The following is a 20573-nucleotide window of genomic DNA, read 5'->3' as shown; positions in this document are numbered from 1 at the left end:
GTTGCCTCAGTAGGAAAAGACACTTAGTACCAAGCCTGATGACCATAGTTCAATCTCTGGGTCCCACAGAGTGGAAAGGAAGAAGTGGATACCACAGTTATCTTCTCTTTACTACATACCTTGTGGCATTCTTACGAACATAAATATAGGCACAAATGTACATAAAGTAAATGAATAAAATTAATTAAAATAACAAAGTTCTGTTAATGGTTTCACAAGAGAATATGTCAATGAAATATCTGAAGGATGGTATTCCATTATTTTTTTCTAATAAATGTGTTAAATCAGTAGGTATGTAGTCCAGTTTCCAATAGATATTAGAAAATGTTTTCATTATAGACGTATCAAAGTGATGGGTATTAGGGGTTTGTGATCTTGGCCAAGTATTTCATCTATTTGAAAGTGTTTCTCCTTCATTAGAGGGAAAAAAACTGTGGTTGGGATGTATTTTATGAGAAGAATCTAAAATAAAAAATAAAAAGGTGGTTAAAAATTAAGTAACATGGCCATATATAGCAAGGATGTAATAAATAATTATATAATACAATCTCATCATTGGACATTAGGGACACACATAGAATATGAACTCAATTACACTGCATTGTACTTTTAAAAGGAATTCTCAAAATAATAGTAGTACTCTTGTGCCCAATAATAACAGAATTCATGACTACCTAACTAGGCTCTGCAGTAATTTTCTTTATTGCCTTTGTTCATTATATCAGGAAAGTGGATATGATGTTTATTTGTATGTGAGCACTTAATGTCCACAAGATACCTATCTAAATTGAATCCTGCACACAACTCTGTTTTCCTAAACATTGTTTTCCTTTCCTCTTTCTAGACAATCCTAAAGAGACCACTCGAGTGTCTGTTTTTGTGAGGATCTTGGACGTTAATGACAATGCTCCACAATTTGCCGTGTTTTATGACACATTTGTATGCGAAAATGCCAGACCCGGACAGGTGAGCAGCTGTGCAACTCTAGTTCAGGATGCTTTCGGTTGTGTGCAAAATGTGTTTTTGTCAAAATCTTGGAAAAGATAAGACAACCAGAGTTAGGAACACTTCTTTATATTCTCATTAAAAGTTTAGAAAGTGGTTGGTGTTTATAAAGTTGAAAGTATTTTAATAGGTCAGATTTCTCAATTCCTTTCCAAAGTTGTAATGCAAGAAAATAATAATGACATCTTATTCTACAATAATATAATTAAAATAATAAGACATTGTCTCTCCCATAAAATTGAGGTGTGGGAAATAGCTTTAAATTTTAAAACTACAAATCAAGAGCAAAAAAACAGAATCTGCTCCATGACATTGGCTCTATATTAGCAACCCTTTAGAGAAATAGAGGATGGTATTAGTACAGTTTTTAATCTCTATCTATCTATCTATCTATCTATCTATCTATCATCTATCATCTATCTATCTATCATCTATCTATCTATTCTTTTTACTTTATTTGTTTATTTATTTATTTATTTATTTATTTATTTATTTATTTATTTATTTATTTATTTTGGTTTTTCAAGGCAGGATTTCTCTGTGCAACAGTCTTGGTTATCTTGGAACTCACTTTGTAGACCAGGCTGGCCTCAAACTCACAGACATCTGCTTGCATCACCATGCCCGGCATAATACAGTTTTTATGGTCAGAGCTTGCTTCCTGACAGCTCTAGTCAGATGGTCTCTGCTACCCATTCTCAAAAAAGCAACTAAATAGGCATATAAGAGTGAAAGGCAAAAAAAACAAAAACAGGGTTTATTCAGCATGGCCAGGTTGGACGGAAAAGCAAATACAAAAGGGCCACTGATGCCCAACTGGTCCATCGTTGAGGTCCTAACATGAGGTTTTGGTTAAACAAATTTCACTGAATATGTATAACAAAGAAGTACCAGTCAAGCGTGGCCCTCCACATCATTGACACTATCTTGTCTCAGTTCCAGTTTCTTCTGTGATTTGGTCTGTGTGGTTGTCCAAATTATGTGAATTCATTTGGGGAGACAAGTTTCTCCTGTGGCTAGCACCTGGTTTCAACCTTTTCTTCTCCAGCATGGCATGCCTGGGAAATTTCCAATTTCTTGGTGACTTCTTGTTCAGTAGTCTAATAGCATAAGTGTACGACCCAAATATCTCCTTAGAATATCTCCATTGCTACAGAATGGTGACCGTGAGACTGTGGAAATACAGAGACAAGTGCACAGGATCACTGAAACACTCAGTCAGTGTTGGGTTGTACGTGACCATGTTTTGAAGTAAGGCAGCCTCATCCATTGTTCTGGATTCCCTGTGTTTTTCCTTGGTGTAGCGACACATAAAATGCTTAATGACTTCATTTTCGTCCTTTGAAACATTCTTCCTACATCAGCTTTGTTTGGAATTATTTAAATCATTTCCTCAGTGGACTCATTTTGTTGCTTGAAAAGCTCCAGCATACATGGCTGAGAGAAATGCTCTTAATTGGCTTGAGTGCTATCTTCACAGAAGGAAGCTGCATATTATAAATAATAATTGGGAATCAAAACTATTTTATTAGAGATAGAGAAGCCATTGAGAAACCATGTCGTGTTTTGACATCATTTAATGCTTTTATAAACATCAATGCCATTGCTATATTTTTATGCAAATTGCATTGTCCAATAACTCCAGTTCTTCTTGTGAATATTCTAATGAGAATTCAATAGCTTGTCTATTGTTTGAAAGGATAAAATTACTGCAATTGGATTTTTTTTACTTGAAATGTTATGGAAATGTTTATTTCTGAATATTTAAATAACTTAGGTGCTTCTAATTTTTTAAATGAAGTAACGCCTATCCTTAAAATACCATTCCATCTAGTCCTTGGCCTATAGGCCCAGAATGACTTGTTGAAATCTTTTCTGCACATAGTAAATTATCCACTTTGCCACTGCTGTATGCATTGCCCCCTCCATGATTATGCAATTTGATTTTTAAAGAGATATCTTTCAGACCAGTTGAGGCATAAATACTGATATACTGATGTATTCAAATTATTCAAAATGATGATGCATATTTTCTTCTGCTTCTTCTCTTGTTCACTGTAGCTAACCCACACATGTCTCAAGACTTTTTGGATATTTAAAAATAGTTAATGGTGGAAGATAAAATAATTGCTTTAAAAAGCATTTACCAAATCTTGACAACCTTAATATGAAGGCTCTGATTAATTTCTCCCTAACTGGCCACTTGTGCACATATATCCAAGTTAACTCTTTTCATTCAGACTAGCTTGTTTTAGTCTGACTGCATGAGACATGTTTTTGTGTAAACAAAGCTTTTATATGTGAAATCACTAGCAGAATCTGTTGGTGTGTGTCATTATTCCCAGCACTTGGGGGACTGAGACAGTGGCATCAGGAGTTCAAAGTTCCCCCACCTACATAGATTGTGTGCTCAAGGACAGCCTGGGCTGCATATCGTTTCTCAAAAACCAAAACCATGTAGGAAGTGGGAGGGGATTGGATTCCCATCAAAAGTCATGGCATCCAAGTAAGACAATGTGGTTATTCACTAAACTTCCTCACTAAGCCCTGGGTGAAATCTGCTTACATGTTAGGTCTCCCCAGATCCTAGAAAAATAGAGTGCTAGGTCTTCTGGGTATACTTGAGCTATTTATTAAGTACCTAAACAGGAGCCCTATAATTTAAGTGTTCTTTAAGTAACACTTAGATCTACAGCATGGGGTATAATCCCACTCATTTGGTGTGTGGACAAATGGGTGAGTCAGAAATAAAACTGCAAGCCACCACATTTTCCTTTACATCCCTTTCCTTGGTCTTGTCAGTTCCTTGGTTTAAGAAAGGGGCATTTCCTTCAGGAAGGATGCAGCTTGCCACTGATATGAAGCTAATTGCCTTCTTGTGCACCTAATTGGGCTACTAAACTCACACACCCTTCAAAAAAAAATAAAGGTCTTTCAGAGTAAAGAGAGTTGGCTCTTTTCTTTTTCATTTTGAAAATTCATGTGCTCTCCTTCAGTTGGGGAGTATATTTTCATGTCCAAGGCAGCAAATAGGCATTTACATCTCAAAGAATCTATTTGAAGGAGTCTCCTTCCCAGGGAAAGTGATGTTTATATTTACTTCAGTATCTATGGATGCTATCAAACAAAATTATTTAAAACCATGTCAAGAGGCAGCCCAGGCTTTGTCAGACCCAAAGTATGCAATGTACGTTATCCAAAGAGCAGTGTTCAGGTATATCTTTCACAGCCAGGAATGGTGTGTTTGACCAGAGCAAAGGAACATTTTTCACCAAGAAATACTTGTCTCCTCACAGAAAAAGTTAAATATTTTCTTTGTGCATCTAAGAATCCACCCAACATCCCACACATGCTTCATTATATTAGGATCATTAAAACAGCCTTGAGGTTGTAGCATGTTCACTGTATGTTTTCCTTCTCATACTTGGGATAAATATTCAAGAGCACTCGGTCTGGGTTTTTGGGTTTTTTGTTGTTGTTGTTGTTGTTTATTTGTTTCTTTGTTTTCTTTTTATAGCATTAAGATGAAATAAAATAGTGAGTCCTTGGTGAGCCAGAGGAAATCTAATTTTTATTTTGGTCATGAGCTTGTATTCTAGAATGATAGAGATTCAGCTGTGGAAATTTCATTCATTATCCCTTTAATACTAGCATATTGCTTTCTATAACACAATCATTCAGTTAACCTCTAATAATTAATTTATTGGTGCTACACCCTTTAATCAATATATACATTTCATTTGAAGATGTCATGTAAATTTCATAATGTGCTCTACACACATAAAATTAAGTGGACATTGGTCCTCAAAAATATATTATTTTATTCTATAACAATAGACTGTAACTTTAACTTGAAATCACAGTTACAAATATTATTTTGAGATCTTATAATTTTTCTTTAAAGGATCATTAGTTCTACTTTTATATTACTAATATATATTTATATATTATATATATAATATAAAGTATATATAATATATAAATAATATATATAATATTTATATATATATTAGTGTCTCTTTGTATTAACCTTAATCTTAGTGACTAAGAATTTCCATTGGTCTTTATTCTTCTATTATTTCATTATGGCATTTATTTCTTCTTAAATACACTAATGAATCACAAATTTAAAATGAAAAATTTCAAAACATGATTGAAAAAGGAAAGTTAGGCAAGAAGAAACAGATGAATTAATAACTTTTAAGGACCACTTGCCTGTTACCATTATTTGTACATTTCGTCTTGAATGTATTCAATTATCTGTTCTATATTTTATTCTATTATAATTTGTTTCTCTTTATTCTTATTATAATAAATATTTAGTCATCCATGATTTAATACTGTTTTAAAATAATAACACTTAAATGATTATTCTTGTTCATTATTTCTAGAAAATAATATATTACTTTGTGTGGTTTAATTAAATTTCTTGAATTGCTTTGAAATAAATAATTAGAATTACAATAAGTAGGCTATTTTTACTGTTATTATTATAACATATTTTGAAGGAAAGTAATTTAATATAATGTGATAATAATTTGCTCATGGTCCTAATCATTTTACATAATGTTTTAAGCTTAAAATTCCTTGCTAAATCAACAGAAACTCAAGAAATTTTTTTTACCAAGTATACATACAATGATAAACTAATGTTTTAAAAGTGTATTTTTCTAACTAAGCATAAGTTTGAATGGTTATACAAGCATTAACAAATGTAAGCTTTTGATATTTTCCTAAAATTAATTTCTTAAAACATTATGCATGTAAATGGAATATAATCAAGAGAACATCCATCTAGAATGTTCTAGATATACATATCTGTCCCTGATGCACTGTCACATAATGAAGGTGACAGATGTCTAAAACAAGATATGGTACTACGTTTTCAACTTCAAAAGCAGAAAGTTTCTTTTTTCATTTAATGTATTTATTTTTCACGTGTGTGTGTGTGTGTGTGTGTGTGTGTGTGTGTGTGTGTGTTTGCATGCCATGTGTGTTTCAGTGCCCACAGAATTAAAAGTGGGTGTCACATCCCTTGGAGTTGAAATTACAGATGTTTGTGAGGTGCAGGTTCGCTGGATGAGCAGCAAGTGCTCTTAATCCATGGCCCATCTCTCTAGCCCCTAGAGAGTGGCTTAAAATGTCTGTTTTTTTTTTTTAAATCAAAGTTGATCCTTAAAAAAGCCATTCCTCTATGATATGGATACATTCAGTCTGAAACTATATTTGTAAGTGAAGTGGATAATCTTTTTCTTTTTAATTACAAAAGTTTCTTTGACAAAACCATTTATTACCTATAAAGTTTCTATTTCTTTTTTTTTTTTTTAATTTTTTGTTGTTGTTTTTGAGACAGTCTTTGTTGTTCTGAAACTCTCTTTATAGACCAGGATGGCCTCCAACACACGGAGATCCACTTGCCTCTGCCTCCTGAGTTCCACCACACCCAGCTGTAAAATTTCTATTTCGTTTTAATATTTTCATAGTTCTTTTGGCAAGGCAAAACCTACCACACAATAAGTTTCTAAACTGGGTGAACTCTTCTAGATCATTGCTTTAACTTACATTAAATAACCCGGTTAAAGCAAGTACTTCCCCTCTCTGTTCCCTCTCTGCTCCCTGCTCTCTGTTCTGCTCCTGGCCATCTCTCCCTCCCCCAGGCCTGGCTCACCTCTCTCTCCGCCTGCCCGCTTTCCTTCCTTTCTAATAAAGCTGTCTGTAACTCCAAAAAAAAAAAAAAAAAAAAAAAAAAAAAAAAAAAAAAAAAAGCAAGCACTTCCCTAAATTTGTTTGAAAACCTCAAATAATGTCACATGGCATTTTGAAAGACATTAGGTAAACTTTCACAAAAGCAATCATTAAAAATTGAGGTTACTGAAATATATGTGCATGAGGATCAAAATCAATTTACTTCTAAAAGTTTTGTGTCTTCTGTTTTTGAGATTATACTCTAATCATGTCTTTTCCCCATCCCTTTCTTCCTTCTGAAATCTTACCTCTACTTGTTCTTTCAAAAGTTCATCGAAGCCAGGCAGTAGTGGCGCACACCTTTAATCCCAGCACTCGGGAGGAAGAGGCTGGTGGATGTTTGTGAGTTCGAGGCCAGGTGGTCTACAGAATGAGCTCCAGGAAAGGCACAAAGCTACACAGAGAAACCCTGCCTCGAACAAACCACACACACACACACACACACACACACACACACAAAAAAAAAAAAAAATTCATGGAATCTTTTTACATTAATTGTCACTACTTGCAGCTCTCCTTCCCTCCCTCCCTCCCTCCCTCCCTCCCTCCCTCCCTCCCCCCCTCCCCCTCTGTGTGTGTGTGTGTGTGTGTGTGTGTGCACTTAAGTACAACCTGCTCAGTCTGTGTAATGCTATTTATAGTATGTTTCAAAATGTGATCCCTATTCTACCAGCAGCCATGTGATGATGGTAATGTTCTCTTTCCTGCAGCTGATACAGACCATAAGTGCAGTTGACAAAGATGATCCCTTAGGTGGACAGAAGTTTTTCTTCAGTTTGGCTGCTGTTAATTCTAACTTCACAGTACAGGACAATGAAGGTCATTTTTGAACTCTTTTTCATATCTAATATAACATCATTAGGAATTTACCCCCAAAGCAATTATTGCAATATAACAATTCATTTATTTATACTTCGTATCAACTTAATGATGTAAGCATAAAAGCCTGTTCATCTCCATTTGTAGTAATGTATTACTATAATATCCTGTTTGAGTTTATATACTCTCTTGAATTTAAAATAGTAAAATCCGTTATAAAACTGTGGGTGTTCAGAGAAAGACTAAATGTTGAAATGATTAGAATGGCTGCGAATAATTAGTTAATATTATAAACATGATAAAACGTGAATGGCTGTAGGAAAGAAAGATTCTATGCTTTTATTACACAATCTTTGTTGGGACATCATGGTAGTAGAAATACTAGAGGCAGTTAGGCGTAAAGGAAATAGTGGGGAAGGAGAGAAAGCCATGGAATCTTCCAAAAGCATCTGCATATTCCTTGTTGTAGTGACAAGCACGCTACTGTCCTTTGTAAAATACAAATAGTATCTCTCTGAAGTTATTTTTGTTCCCATAAAAGGCAGAAAGTATTTTATATAAACATTGTGAAAATGACTATTATTAAAATGTTGATAAATATGCATCATGAGAACTGTTCTACTGTAGAGTATACGCATGCCCACACAGACACATGAGTGTGTGTGTATGTGTGTTATTAGGACTCATCTATATTTTATATATTTCATACCTTAGCTCATGTTGGTAGAAGATATTTTTGCTTGGTAAATCTGCTTGTCTGCAGATGTATTTCAAGTAAATCTTGTAACCACACTAGCAAATATACAGTACTTTCTTCACAGTGTCTGAGAAGTGTTAGCAAGGCCAAGTGGCTGTATTTCCTCAAGGTGGTTTTCATGCGTCATAAAAAAAAAAAAGCTTAAGACATTAGATCATTTTACATCACACTAGCCACTCACCAAGAGATTGCATCCAGTAGAATGTTCACATAAATGAGACAAAGAAAAGTTATCCATTTGAGACATGTGCTTTCACTAAATCTTAAGATTTGAAATGTCCTTGTTTTCTGTCACTCTAGACACATCGAGTAATTGGATTAGAAAAGAGTAACACAGACTTGGCAGTCGATATACAGAATGTTGAGCTGAGTCTGAATTTCAGATGAACAACATCCAGTATAATTTCAATTTGCTGAATCTAGCAACCTGAACACAGACTTGAGATTACAGCTGTCTGAATTGAATCCTCAGTACTAAATTGACAATATCTGTTTCTGAGTTTATTTAATTTTGATTCTTTTCCTCTGAAGTTGAGCACTAGATGTTAAAAACTGAGGTAGATTAGGATTGGTACTATCATAGCACTACTTTCAAAGGTCCTGGAGAAACCACTTAAGACTCACCTTAGTTAATCTTTGACATAGGTTATGATTTTGTTTTACTAGAAATAATTCTTGAACCTATATAAATTACTCAAAGCAAGGAACAAACATATACAAATGCCAACCTGAAGAGCTCACTGAGTTGCATTCCATTTAATTTGGTGGAATATTTGGTCTAATTTATATATGCCATTGTTTTCTGTTTGGGGTGAAAGTTTAAAGGAAGTGCAATTATACAGAAAGTAACTAAAGGATATGCTTTTTGTGACTGTTTCCTCATGATTATTCACATGTTCATCTTAAATATCTTATTTAATGATACCAATCCTTTTAAAATTAATTTATTTCTGTGGTAAGTTAAATACATATATCATAATTTTTAAATCTAATTCTTCCATAAAATTTAAAGCATAAGAGGTATTTTAAGGTAAAATTCATTTTGGTTCTTACATGTGGCAAAAGTATTACAAAATTAAGATTTAAAATTCACAAAAAGACACCTAGACAAGAAGATTCTCAAAATGCCCACGTCCGCATTTTTATCTTAGATATTAAAGCTTGAGAGGTACATTTTCAGATTTGCTCCTATGTTTCTATTATTTCAAACTTCTGCTTTCCTGACGTAGTTAACATTTCCCTGATAATGTAGAAAGCACTTGTTTTAGATTCAGCCACTGAACCAGGAAGCAAGTGCCACTTTCTTTCTCTGTCCCGTTTGTTTCACTTACAACTGATTGATTGGCGTTTCTCTATTGGCCATGCAGATAGCCCTTTGAGAATCAAGACTACATCCATCTGACAGAAAAAAAAAAAAAGTAACATACTCAGTGTTTTCTAAGAGTTGGTTATTTGAGACCAGAAGCAATGACATGTACTTTCCCCCACAACTCACATTGAGGAGAATTGGGTTACTTATCAGGTCAGGGAAAACTTCACTAGCAGAGTAGGAGGCCAATGCATGGTGAACTTCGTTAAAATTCTACATTTTTTGAAATGTTATTTGGCACTCCCCAACAGTGATGGCAAGTTGCTCATTAATCATATACATGATATATTTGTTTATATATTTTTTTCATTTATATATAATATAATATTTCTTATAGTTTTGTTTTAATGGATGGAAGCAGTGTTCAGAAATATTCAATATTTTCTAAACTTTGATTATAAATCTGAATCTTTTTTATTTGAAATATTCATTTATTTTAAAAAAAGATCAATATCCAATGAAGTTGCAGTAATATAGCCAGTCATCTATCTGCTCCACATCAACCATAAATCTAAAAGTCATCAAATATATTCCAAGTGCCACTTTACTATGTAAAGCAAGAATATTAAAAAAAAGAATATTCTATACAGAGCTCTCCATACATTTTAGCCTAGACACTGCTTTACATGGAAGTTCTACACATGAACATAAATCTGAATCTTAATGCATCTTGATAATTTTATGTGCTTACACTGAACTGTATTTTCTTTATAATTATTGCAGCATATTTTGTCATGTGAAAGTACACATTCAGACATGTGTAAATTTAAACAATTAAAAGGATTATTTTCTTGATTCAAAGCTTATTTTTTTAGCCCCTAGAATATTTATCATCCGTACAGACATCAAAAATGAATTTATATGTTTACCATTATGGGACAATCACTTGAAATCTAATTATCAATGCAGTCTGGGCATAGAGCTGCAATCTGTAATCTCAATACTTGAGAGTGTGAGCAGGGGAGCTGATCTTAGTCAAATCCAGCCAGGGCTACAAAGCAAGATCCTTTCTCAAAATAAATTAAAAACTAAACAGTAATACATAGCACTAGAGTCTCCGTAGTATCTAATATACCTTGCCTAGTTTGAATTGCGTTGTGCATACTGAATACAAAAAAATCCCAATTGATATAAACTGATGATGATTTTTTATTTAAAACCATGGTTCACACTAAAACACATCGACTGCTCCAAATTGTATGTAATGATTTATCATTGGTTTTAGATAACACTGCCAGAATTTTAACCAGAAAGAACGGCTTCAACCGACATGAAATAAGCACCTATCTCTTGCCTGTGGTGATATCTGATAATGACTACCCAATTCAGAGCAGCACTGGTACCCTGACCATCCGAGTGTGTGCCTGCGACAGCCAGGGCAACATGCAGTCCTGCAGTGCCGAAGCCCTGCTCCTCCCTGCCGGCCTCAGCACTGGCGCTTTGATAGCCATTCTCCTCTGCATCATCATTCTGCTGGGTAAGAAGTGTTAGAGAACAGTGTTAGTGAATGGGAAAGGTTAGCATCAAAACATACCACCCCTCAAGTTTAAAGATTCCTGCAAATTATGCTGGGCGGTGGTGGCGCACGCCTTTAATCCCAGCACTCGGTAGGCAGAGGCAGGCGGATCTCTGAGTTTGAGGCCAGCTTGGTCTACAGACTGAGTTCCAGGAAAGGCGCAAAGCTACACAGAGAAACCCTGTCTTGAAAAACCAAAAAAAAAAAAAAAAAAAAAAAAAAAAGATTCCTGCAAATTAACTGGGAAAATCTATTAACAAAGAAACATTTTATTCAGTCAGAATACATAATGCTTAAAGGAGTCTTTAAGGTAACAGAAGTAGTGGGACTCTATCTGTGGGAATTAGATTCAAATATTCCTAAAAATATACATCAAAAATGTCTTTCAGTGGCTATCTCTGCTTGATAATTGCTGACAAAAGAAAAATTCTTTTCTCCAACAGAGTCTCCCTGGGGATACAATCCATCACACTTAAGAACAGGCCCCCAGCCTATGAATAGATGGCCAATAAAAAAGGAACTCAATGGGATTTTTAAAGTTTGTGGGGATTTTTTTTTTTGTCTCAATGCTTTGTCAGAGTGCTTTTTTCTTTTTACCTTATAGGTCTTTTACTTATTATATTATGGTCTCTGAATTTTTGATGGGACCCCTATATGTGCAAATTTGTGTGTCTTTGTAAACCAAGGAAAAGCAAAATGAACATTTCTCAAAAGCCCAAATAATAAACATGAGAAAAACAACCAGAGCATTTAATGTTAATAAATATAAATAACAGAAAACAAAGTACATTTTGAGTAATAGTGATTCCTACCTGCTTTAAACACATTTTCTAAATAGAGATATTTAAGGGACTAAGGTTTTCCCTTATATTTTCCACTTGAATGAATTCACATTTTTCTCCAAATATCTTAAATGATCAATAACAAAATGTCTAAGGAGAGTAAACAGAAAACTGCAACTCCACCAGTGGCATTCACATTGACTTTCTCCCACAGGTGCGTGACTACCATTTTTGTGATGTGTCTTTTGTTGTACATATTTGCTTGTGTGAGATGAGTTTCTGTGAAGATTGCAGTTGTGTTTTGGAGTTAATTCAGTGTGCTATGAGTTTACTCTTTGATCTGAATTCATCTGATTTAACAATTTTGTAGGAAGTTTTTTTACAAGGCATGGATAAATTTCCAAGGGAAATATCATAAGCAAATTTTTATGTTTTCTAAACAATGGAGTCACCTTTCCCCCAATCATGAACACCTTTTGGTAAAGTTAGCAAAACGCTGTGTAAATCCATCAGCAAAGCTGTGGAACTGAAATTATTAGTCTCAATTTTGTGATAAACATCACTTCCTCTAATTGTGTAAGGAAGTGATAGAATGTGTGGGCCTATCATATCCCTTTAGTAAAGTGGAATTCAATTTGACTAATTTTTTATGTCAGTACTTTGGGGCCCGGGTTTGACCCTAGAGCCTTGAGCAGTCTCTACTACTGAGCTAACTGAAAGTTAATTCTTTCATGTAAGTTTAGTATTTAATGCAAAAGATTAATATTTTCCATACTATCAGGAACATATTTTATTTCTCTGAAAAATAAATAGCAAGTAGTCACTATAGTTAAGGAATAATCTACATTGTTGGAAAAATGAATCAGAAACACCATACTATGTAGATGAACAGTCTTGTTAAAAAAGAAACACAGAGCCAATGCAGAGATAAAAGCCCAAGAGGTCAGAGCTAAAAACCTTACCCTTCACTGCTGCTGTTGTCCTCTTCAGCAAGAGACCTACTTCCTGTCTGTTTGTCTTTTTTATAGACTTTCTATTCTGCCTTCTCATTGGTTGTAAACCCAACCACATGACCTCCTAGTCACTGCCTGTCTGTACAGACCTCCAGGTCTTCTATGGTTGGTATTTAGATTAAAGGCGTGTGTCTCCATGCTGGCTGTATCCTTCAACACACAGAGATCCGCCTAGCTCTGCCTCCCAAGAGCTGGGATTAAAGGCGTGCACCACCACCTTTTCTGCTATGGCTTGTTATTAGCTCTGACCCCCAGGCAACTTTATTTATTAACATACGAATAAAATCACATTTCAGTACAATTAAAATATCACCATAATACTAACCATCCCAGCTAAACCCTTCTCAGCCTCTGAACAAAAACGTCCAAAAATCATCCCAAATTCTGGCTTCCCATGCAAGATATAGACACCTTCCCACAGTGTAGTGCTTGAGTTCTGGATTGGTAGTTTTGGGGATGAAGTTCTAACGCATCTTCTTGTCTTTGTTCAAGTTATAGTAGTCCTCTTTGCAGCTCTGAAAAGGCAACGCAAGACCGAGCCTCTGATCTTATCCAAGGAAGATATCAGAGACAACATTGTGAGCTATAACGATGAAGGTGGTGGAGAGGAGGACACCCAGGCCTTTGATATCGGCACCCTGAGGAATCCTGCAGCTATTGAGGAGAAAAAGCTCCGGCGAGATATAATGCCTGAAACGTTGTTTATACCACGGAGGACTCCTACAGCCCCGGATAACACAGACGTCCGGGATTTCATTAACGAGCGGCTCAAAGAGCATGACCTGGACCCCACCGCACCTCCCTACGACTCGCTGGCGACCTACGCCTATGAAGGAAACGACTCCATCGCTGAATCTCTGAGCTCATTAGAATCAGGTACCACTGAAGGAGACCAAAACTACGATTACCTCCGAGAATGGGGACCTCGGTTTAATAAACTAGCAGAAATGTATGGCGGTGGAGAGAGCGACAAAGACGCTTAGCCTGGCACCCGAGTTCTGCTCCAGGAGAAAAAGTAACTTTGCGGATCTTGTCTCCACTTCACAATATTTGATATTCAGGAGAATTTTTTCCTGCCATTCAGCACAAGTTTTCCACTTATTTCTTAATTTGTTCATTAATTATATTAATTCTTTCCTGTAGGATGTCTCATGGAATATATACAACATTTTATTTAATCACTTCCAAGAGCCAAAGCTATGGAAATTCAATGTTGTCCATCATAGTAAATAAAAGAAACCTGATCAGGATAGTCCTCCCTTAAGCAACCTCATGAACAAGCCGCTTCTGTTAGATACACGTCTTGCCCTTGCAAATGAAGCTTTGAAAAGGCAAAGAAAACATTTAAGATATATCCTGTTCTGTACATTAAGTTAAAAAAAATAATGTACATGTGGTGTTGTAGGTGTGATATGCAGCCTGGTATATAAGCCTTTGTGCAATTTCATTTCATCAAATTCTATCTGCTAATGTTTTATATTTATATTTTTGTATTTATTTTTAAAAAAATAAACCAGTTTTTACAACTACTTTGTCTCTAGCTTTTCTTTTCCTTAGGAGCATATTCTTTTTCCATAAATAAAATATCTTGTTATCAAATCAAATTAAATACACGAGAAGAAAAAACGCTTTATAAGCAATGTTGAAAGCCTTGACCAAACAGATATCACAGGTAAGCACTGCTCTTCTGCAATAAATCATTACACTGTGATATGTGCAAAACTTTCATACTAAAAGCATCCGTCAATTATAAACCACTTACAATGTATCATTTGAAAAATTTACAAAAATGGTGCTCTAACCCCTAAAGTCCCAGAGTCAATCACACTTAAATCATTGCCACTCTTGGCTCTTGTGCTAAATACACTGGTGGTCCAGCATTTTCCTCTCACCCATATTTACTAAAATAGCATCTGGAAGAATGAAACATTTTCTTGTTTTTGAATGACGTTTGTGCTATTGAGGTTTATAGACAATACGAGTTCAGACAGTTCTCAGGCTGGAATAATCATTGAATGGAATTATATTTACCTCCCATGGTGACTTTGAAAATGCCTAGTACTGACAGTAATAACACTGAATATTCCATTAAGATGCAGTTTCACAATTATGTCAGCTTTCCGAGATGCATCACACATTATTGTAACAAAGCCTTTTTGTGTAAGAATGACTTAATAGACAGCAAAAGAACAAGTTGAAAAACAAACTTTAAAGTGCTGGTGGTAGATCATCAAATGTTACTAAGAATTCTGGAGGTGAGAGCAATATTATTACCTGTTCAAGTCCTATGCCATGATTCATTTGTAAATGGAATTCTTTATTAGTAGATATGGAAGTCACAATCCCTGCTGAGTATATTGTAAACAATACCAAAGATTCATGTGCTAATTAATGAAAATGCTATGAGTTGAGTAGGTCTGTCTGCTATGTTGATATATCCTTAATGCAGAACTAATTATTTCAGTCTTTTTGGATGGTGACTTTTTTCTAGCTTCCAGGCTGAAAGGGCCCATACCACTCTACCCACTGATGCTTCTGTTTGTCTAATAGTCTGATTATGAAAGAGAGACAACCCATGAGGCTCAATTAAAATCACAGCCAAGTAGTGCTAAGGACACCTCAGGCTGGATATTAACACTTCATTTGACAGAACCCACTAATGTGTATCATACATTGGCTTCCAAAAGAGACTAGGTTTAAGAAGGAGAACTTTTCCCTTTTGTGCTAATTTTAAATGAATAAAATGTTGTTTCCTGGAGAGATCAGTCATTAAAAGAAGAATAAGTTGACAAAAGAAAAGAAAAACAAAGGCCTCCGACTGTCTCAAATTGGTCATAATTAAATATAAAATTTTTGTTGCGATTATTTCTACCTTTTCCACACAAGTAGTTCCTTAGATATCAATCCTTAGATTGATATCCTTAGATATCCTTAGATATCAATAATGTAATTCTTATGTCTATAATGCAATTCTTATGTGAAGACTTTTAATTATCTTCATTCAGAAATGTCAAGTGATGCTAAATTTTTCTGGCATTTACTTAGTCATCCATTATTTTAAAAACCAGGAATTGTGACAGTAATCTCTAGCATATCCAAAATTAACTTCAGATATGATCTTTAGTAGGATCGATGGGGCAGGCTTATTTGTCAGTTGTGGGGAATTGGTCAGTAGCAGACCACCAATATTGTTATAAATGAAGATGGTATGTTAAAGTTATTTCTTGGTAGACATGAAATTGAGAACATGTGTTATAAAAATCTATTTCTAGTCTCTCAGTCACCTGCTGGTATTGTGCTTGCACAATGGAATGGCCAGAATGTAGTTTATTCCATCATTAGTTTTCGGTGTCAGTGGGGCTACTGTCTCTCAAAATATTATTGATGTAACTGAAACAATGTAGGTTTTTCATTTCTTCATCCATATATATCTTCAATATAAATTGTTTATTGAGCATCTATTATAAAAACCAAGGAATGTTCTAACACCCAGAGATGTAATAAATTATATATAATTCTTCTATTTATAACTGTGTATTTCTTTCACTTGTAAAGTTAAAAGATGGGGAAAATTATATTGTAATGAAAACCACTGAGTTTATAAGAAACTATCTAGGTCTTATGATTAGCTTTTCTAGGAACAGAATCATTCTGTTCTCTTTTTTTCCCATGACTTATATATTTAGAAATTTGAAAATGACTTCTGAACTTTGGAGCATTAAAAATGCTAACCAAGTATCGTTTCTTCTTGTAGCAAAGTATCAAAGGTTATGAAATCTCTCTCTCTCTCTCTCTCTCTCTCTCTCTCTCTCTCTCACACACACACACACACACACACACACACACACACACACACATGTACACACGCATGCACGTGCACGTGCGCGCACACACACACACACACAGGGACACAAACATATATATACAGTGTTACATAACTTCAAAAATAATGGGCATGTACTGGTAGGTTAATTCACATATACTACAACTGATTGAATATCTAGGGTCTTTCAAAATAGAAGAGGCTAATATTAGAATTTGTATGTCCTAATATATCAATATATCTACATAAGTTTCTAGATATAATTTATTTCTACAATATGTGCACATGTAACTGTGAGTATGATGAACCGATTCCATAAAACATTCAAGGATATCATATGTTTTAGAGTTTATGAGTAGACACAAAAACTAATGTGTATGTATGTGTTTTTATGTACAGTTTATCCATTAAGTAATGTTATCTAAACACACACAGGGAGCTGAGTCACTTCCTGTAGTCCTTTTTACACTATGAGTCCTTGTATCTTCATACCAAAAGCAACAATAGGGAATCTCCACAATCATGTACAACTCATTCACTAGTTGTGAATTAATAGTTACATCTTGTTTGTTTTAAGAGTAAAATGAATTAAAGTTCATAAACTTTCAAAGGATCCTGAAAAGATGGAATACGCATAGGCCTTTCTCCTGGAAAATCATGTACAACAAATGTTACATATGAGTGCATATGTATGACACAACAGTATATCAGATCAATACAGAGGAATACAACTAATGAAAATATGGTAAGAATGGTGCTGGCTTTCTGTCTAGGCGTGCTAAGTACAGAGTAGCTACCTAGTTTGTGGTAGTCATTTACATATTTATCTTTCATCATTACAAAAGTACCTTACTGTAAAATACATTTGTCCAAAACAGAATTGGGTCTTGTTGAATTTTGTCATCATTCTTACCAGTGTCTGCCACCGTCAGACTTCCAATCGGCCTACTCACTAGTATTAAACACCACTCTATCACTTTCTGTCACATGTGCAAATCATTTTTTTTCTACAATCGCATTAAATTGCCTAGCACTTTAATATCCCCAGCTAATGCATTATGAGCCAAATAACTATAATCTTCCTCATGTGGATGTACCCTCCTTGTAGCTGACCTCATAATTTCCTCTACGACAGCTACTAAGATAATTGTCTCAAAAGCTCTCTGCCTCTTCAGATGTGCTATTCACTACCCACTCATCTATTCTAATACAACATCATTGATCTTTCTAAAGTTAGAAGTTAATATAAAATGTTATGTTACTCTGTTTTTTAAAACTTCCTTAGAACCTCCTTCTCTTAAGATTAATTCTGAATTACTACTAAGGATTAATAAATTCTCCAACCAGAAGAGATTAAATCTCATTACACAATTAGTTACATTTATGTTTTTCTTTTCTCTCATTACTAAGATAACTTTGGTTGTTATTTTAATGCTGCTATCCCACAATTTACGCCCGAGGTTCTCTGGGAATCTTACTGATGGCTGCTCCCAGTAGGAGTCACTTATATACAACATGTCAAGGAAATAGCTATGCATTTCTCCACCAAACATGCAAGCCTGTTGCACTTGTATCCATCCTACTGCTGGGACAGCATTGTCGTCTAATGAGATGCTCACTCCAAGTCCTTGGAATTCTTTATGGTCTTGTATTTTATTTAATGTTTAATGAAAAATTTTTATATAATGTATTTTATTTTTTCTTCTTCTCATCCAGTTCTTCTCATACCTTTCTCAACTCCCTATCCATACAATTTAGGGTTTTTCTTCTTTTATCTCTTTCAAAACAACCAAAAATTGAAGAAGAAGAAAAAAACACATTCCAAAATGTGTCCTATGTAGTGTGATCTTGCATGTTACTAAAAATAGCAGCTTTGATCCTTTGACCTTGTCTAATATACAAAAGTGTACACCTCAATATTTCCATTCTCTTGTCCAAGACAACTCTTTCCACAATTGCTGGAAGTAGTTAATCATCTTCCCAACTTTGCCCTTTCCTTTTATCTAATTCTCCAATTATCAAGGTCAGGAAAATGTTTCTCAGAGAGTTTCCTATGTGATTGTTTCCTTCTCCTAAACTCAGTAATGGTTTCTGGTTTTACTCAAAGAGATGAGAAGATTCTCAACATGACACGAGTCTCTCCCTTCATCTTGAGCCCTTCATCTACTCTTCCGTTTACAAACCCACCTTGCCATCTGCTTTTTCATTCCTTTCCTCCATCATGTGTTCACACTGGCCACCCCTTCTTTCTTTCTCCGTTTACATTTTGATCAATTAGTTAAATCAAGGTCTGCTCTATTATTTTTACATTGTGGAATTTGTAATGCCGTGGCCAGCAGAACTGAAGTTGAATGTCATTGCTTGCGTTTTTATATATATCTATATATTCTTTTACGTTTTAATGACTTTTTTCCCTATGACTAATTTCTCTCTCATTCAATCACAATATGTTTACAAGAACATGAATTTTGTCAGCTTTTCCCAATATATAGAACTGTTTATTTTACAGATGCTCAATAAACATTTGTTGGAAGAATTTTTAAAAAGTATTTTATTATTTTACTTAAGAGCTAATTCTTTGGAATGCACATAACATATTAAAGGTTTATAGGACTCCTTTATGTTTCCACAGTGACCTTCTCAGACTAATAGGATGTGCCTTAATGATACCTTCACTTTCTGGCAACAATATTGGATATTATTTTAGTAATATACAATTCTAAATGCCTACAATCCTAGCTACTGAGACAAGAAGATCACAAGATCAAAGCTGTCTTGGTGTTCAGTGTGAGTTCAAAGTCAGTCTGGCAACCTTGTCTCAAAAAGGGGAAAAATAGTATAATTAAAAACACAAAATAACTAAAAGTGTAGCACAGTGGTAGTGTCCTTGCCTAACATGTACAAAGCCTTAGGTTCAGTCTTCAAAAGTGAAAAAAGAAAAAGAACCACCTACAGTAGTTTTAACAGGCGTACAAACCTCTGAACTGTTTTCTGTGAAATAAAACAATGTACAATTATTTCAGAGGGCACACATGTCTAATTGTTTTCTATGAAATAATATTGCAAAAGATTTTAAAATTCAAAGAGAACTCCACTAAAATAAATGCTAGCATCAGAAGATGGTTATCACTTCACATAGAATTCTGGTGGCTTGGAATCTGTGTCATAATTGGGGAACTTAGTCTAAACCCGTGGAAAGATGGCATAGTGAGACAGGTGCTTCGGGAAAGAATGAGGAAAGATCATGAAGAAAGGGAGTGTTGAAATGAACCAAAGCGCCACAGACTTCAATGAACCCTCCCCTTCAACAGGACAAGGTTTACCTTTGAATTAATCTCCACATACAAATTTTTATTTATTTCATTCAAACCATAATATCTGCATACATTTGGAGCTTATGGACAACTTTGTACAAGTTTCAATTACAATATCACTTAGATCCACTGAGATATTGACATTCGAGGAGAGCCTTCAAAGCTACATAGGCATGGACTTTAGAGACTAGCTTGATTTATAAATCTAAAACAAAACTATCACAGAAATGACAAAATAGCTCTTGATGAGAATATGTGCTTGGAGCCACAGAGACACTGTTGATTTTTAAAATAATGAATAAATTTAGAGAATCAATAATATATTTTAAACATCTGTCCCTTTTAAGTCATTAAAATCACACTGAAAAATGTAAGTACCAACAACCTTGTGTTTGTTTCACTGAATTCATTTATTGTATGTATTTTAATT

General features: G+C 34.7%; 1 protein-coding gene across 1 annotated transcript in view; it reads left to right on the top strand.

Moving 5' to 3' along the window:
* Nucleotides 1-19312, top strand: part of LOC102916228 (cadherin-10) — a 202612-nt gene extending 183300 nt beyond the window's left edge. The window contains exons 9-12 of the mRNA XM_076551720.1: nt 845-966; nt 7461-7569; nt 10921-11172; nt 13499-19312. Coding sequence (XP_076407835.1) covers nt 845-966; nt 7461-7569; nt 10921-11172; nt 13499-13989 — 974 coding nt within the window. The 3' untranslated portion in view covers nt 13990-19312. The remainder of the gene's footprint in view (nt 1-844; nt 967-7460; nt 7570-10920; nt 11173-13498) is intronic.
* Nucleotides 19313-20573: the final 1261 nt, after the last annotated feature.

The sequence above is a fragment of the Peromyscus maniculatus genome, chromosome 15 (assembly GCF_049852395.1).
Source record: "Peromyscus maniculatus bairdii isolate BWxNUB_F1_BW_parent chromosome 15, HU_Pman_BW_mat_3.1, whole genome shotgun sequence".
NCBI lineage: Eukaryota > Metazoa > Chordata > Mammalia > Rodentia > Cricetidae > Peromyscus > Peromyscus maniculatus.
The sequence above is the reverse complement of the archived record's forward strand: the minus strand, read 5'-3'. Positions and strand labels throughout refer to the sequence as shown.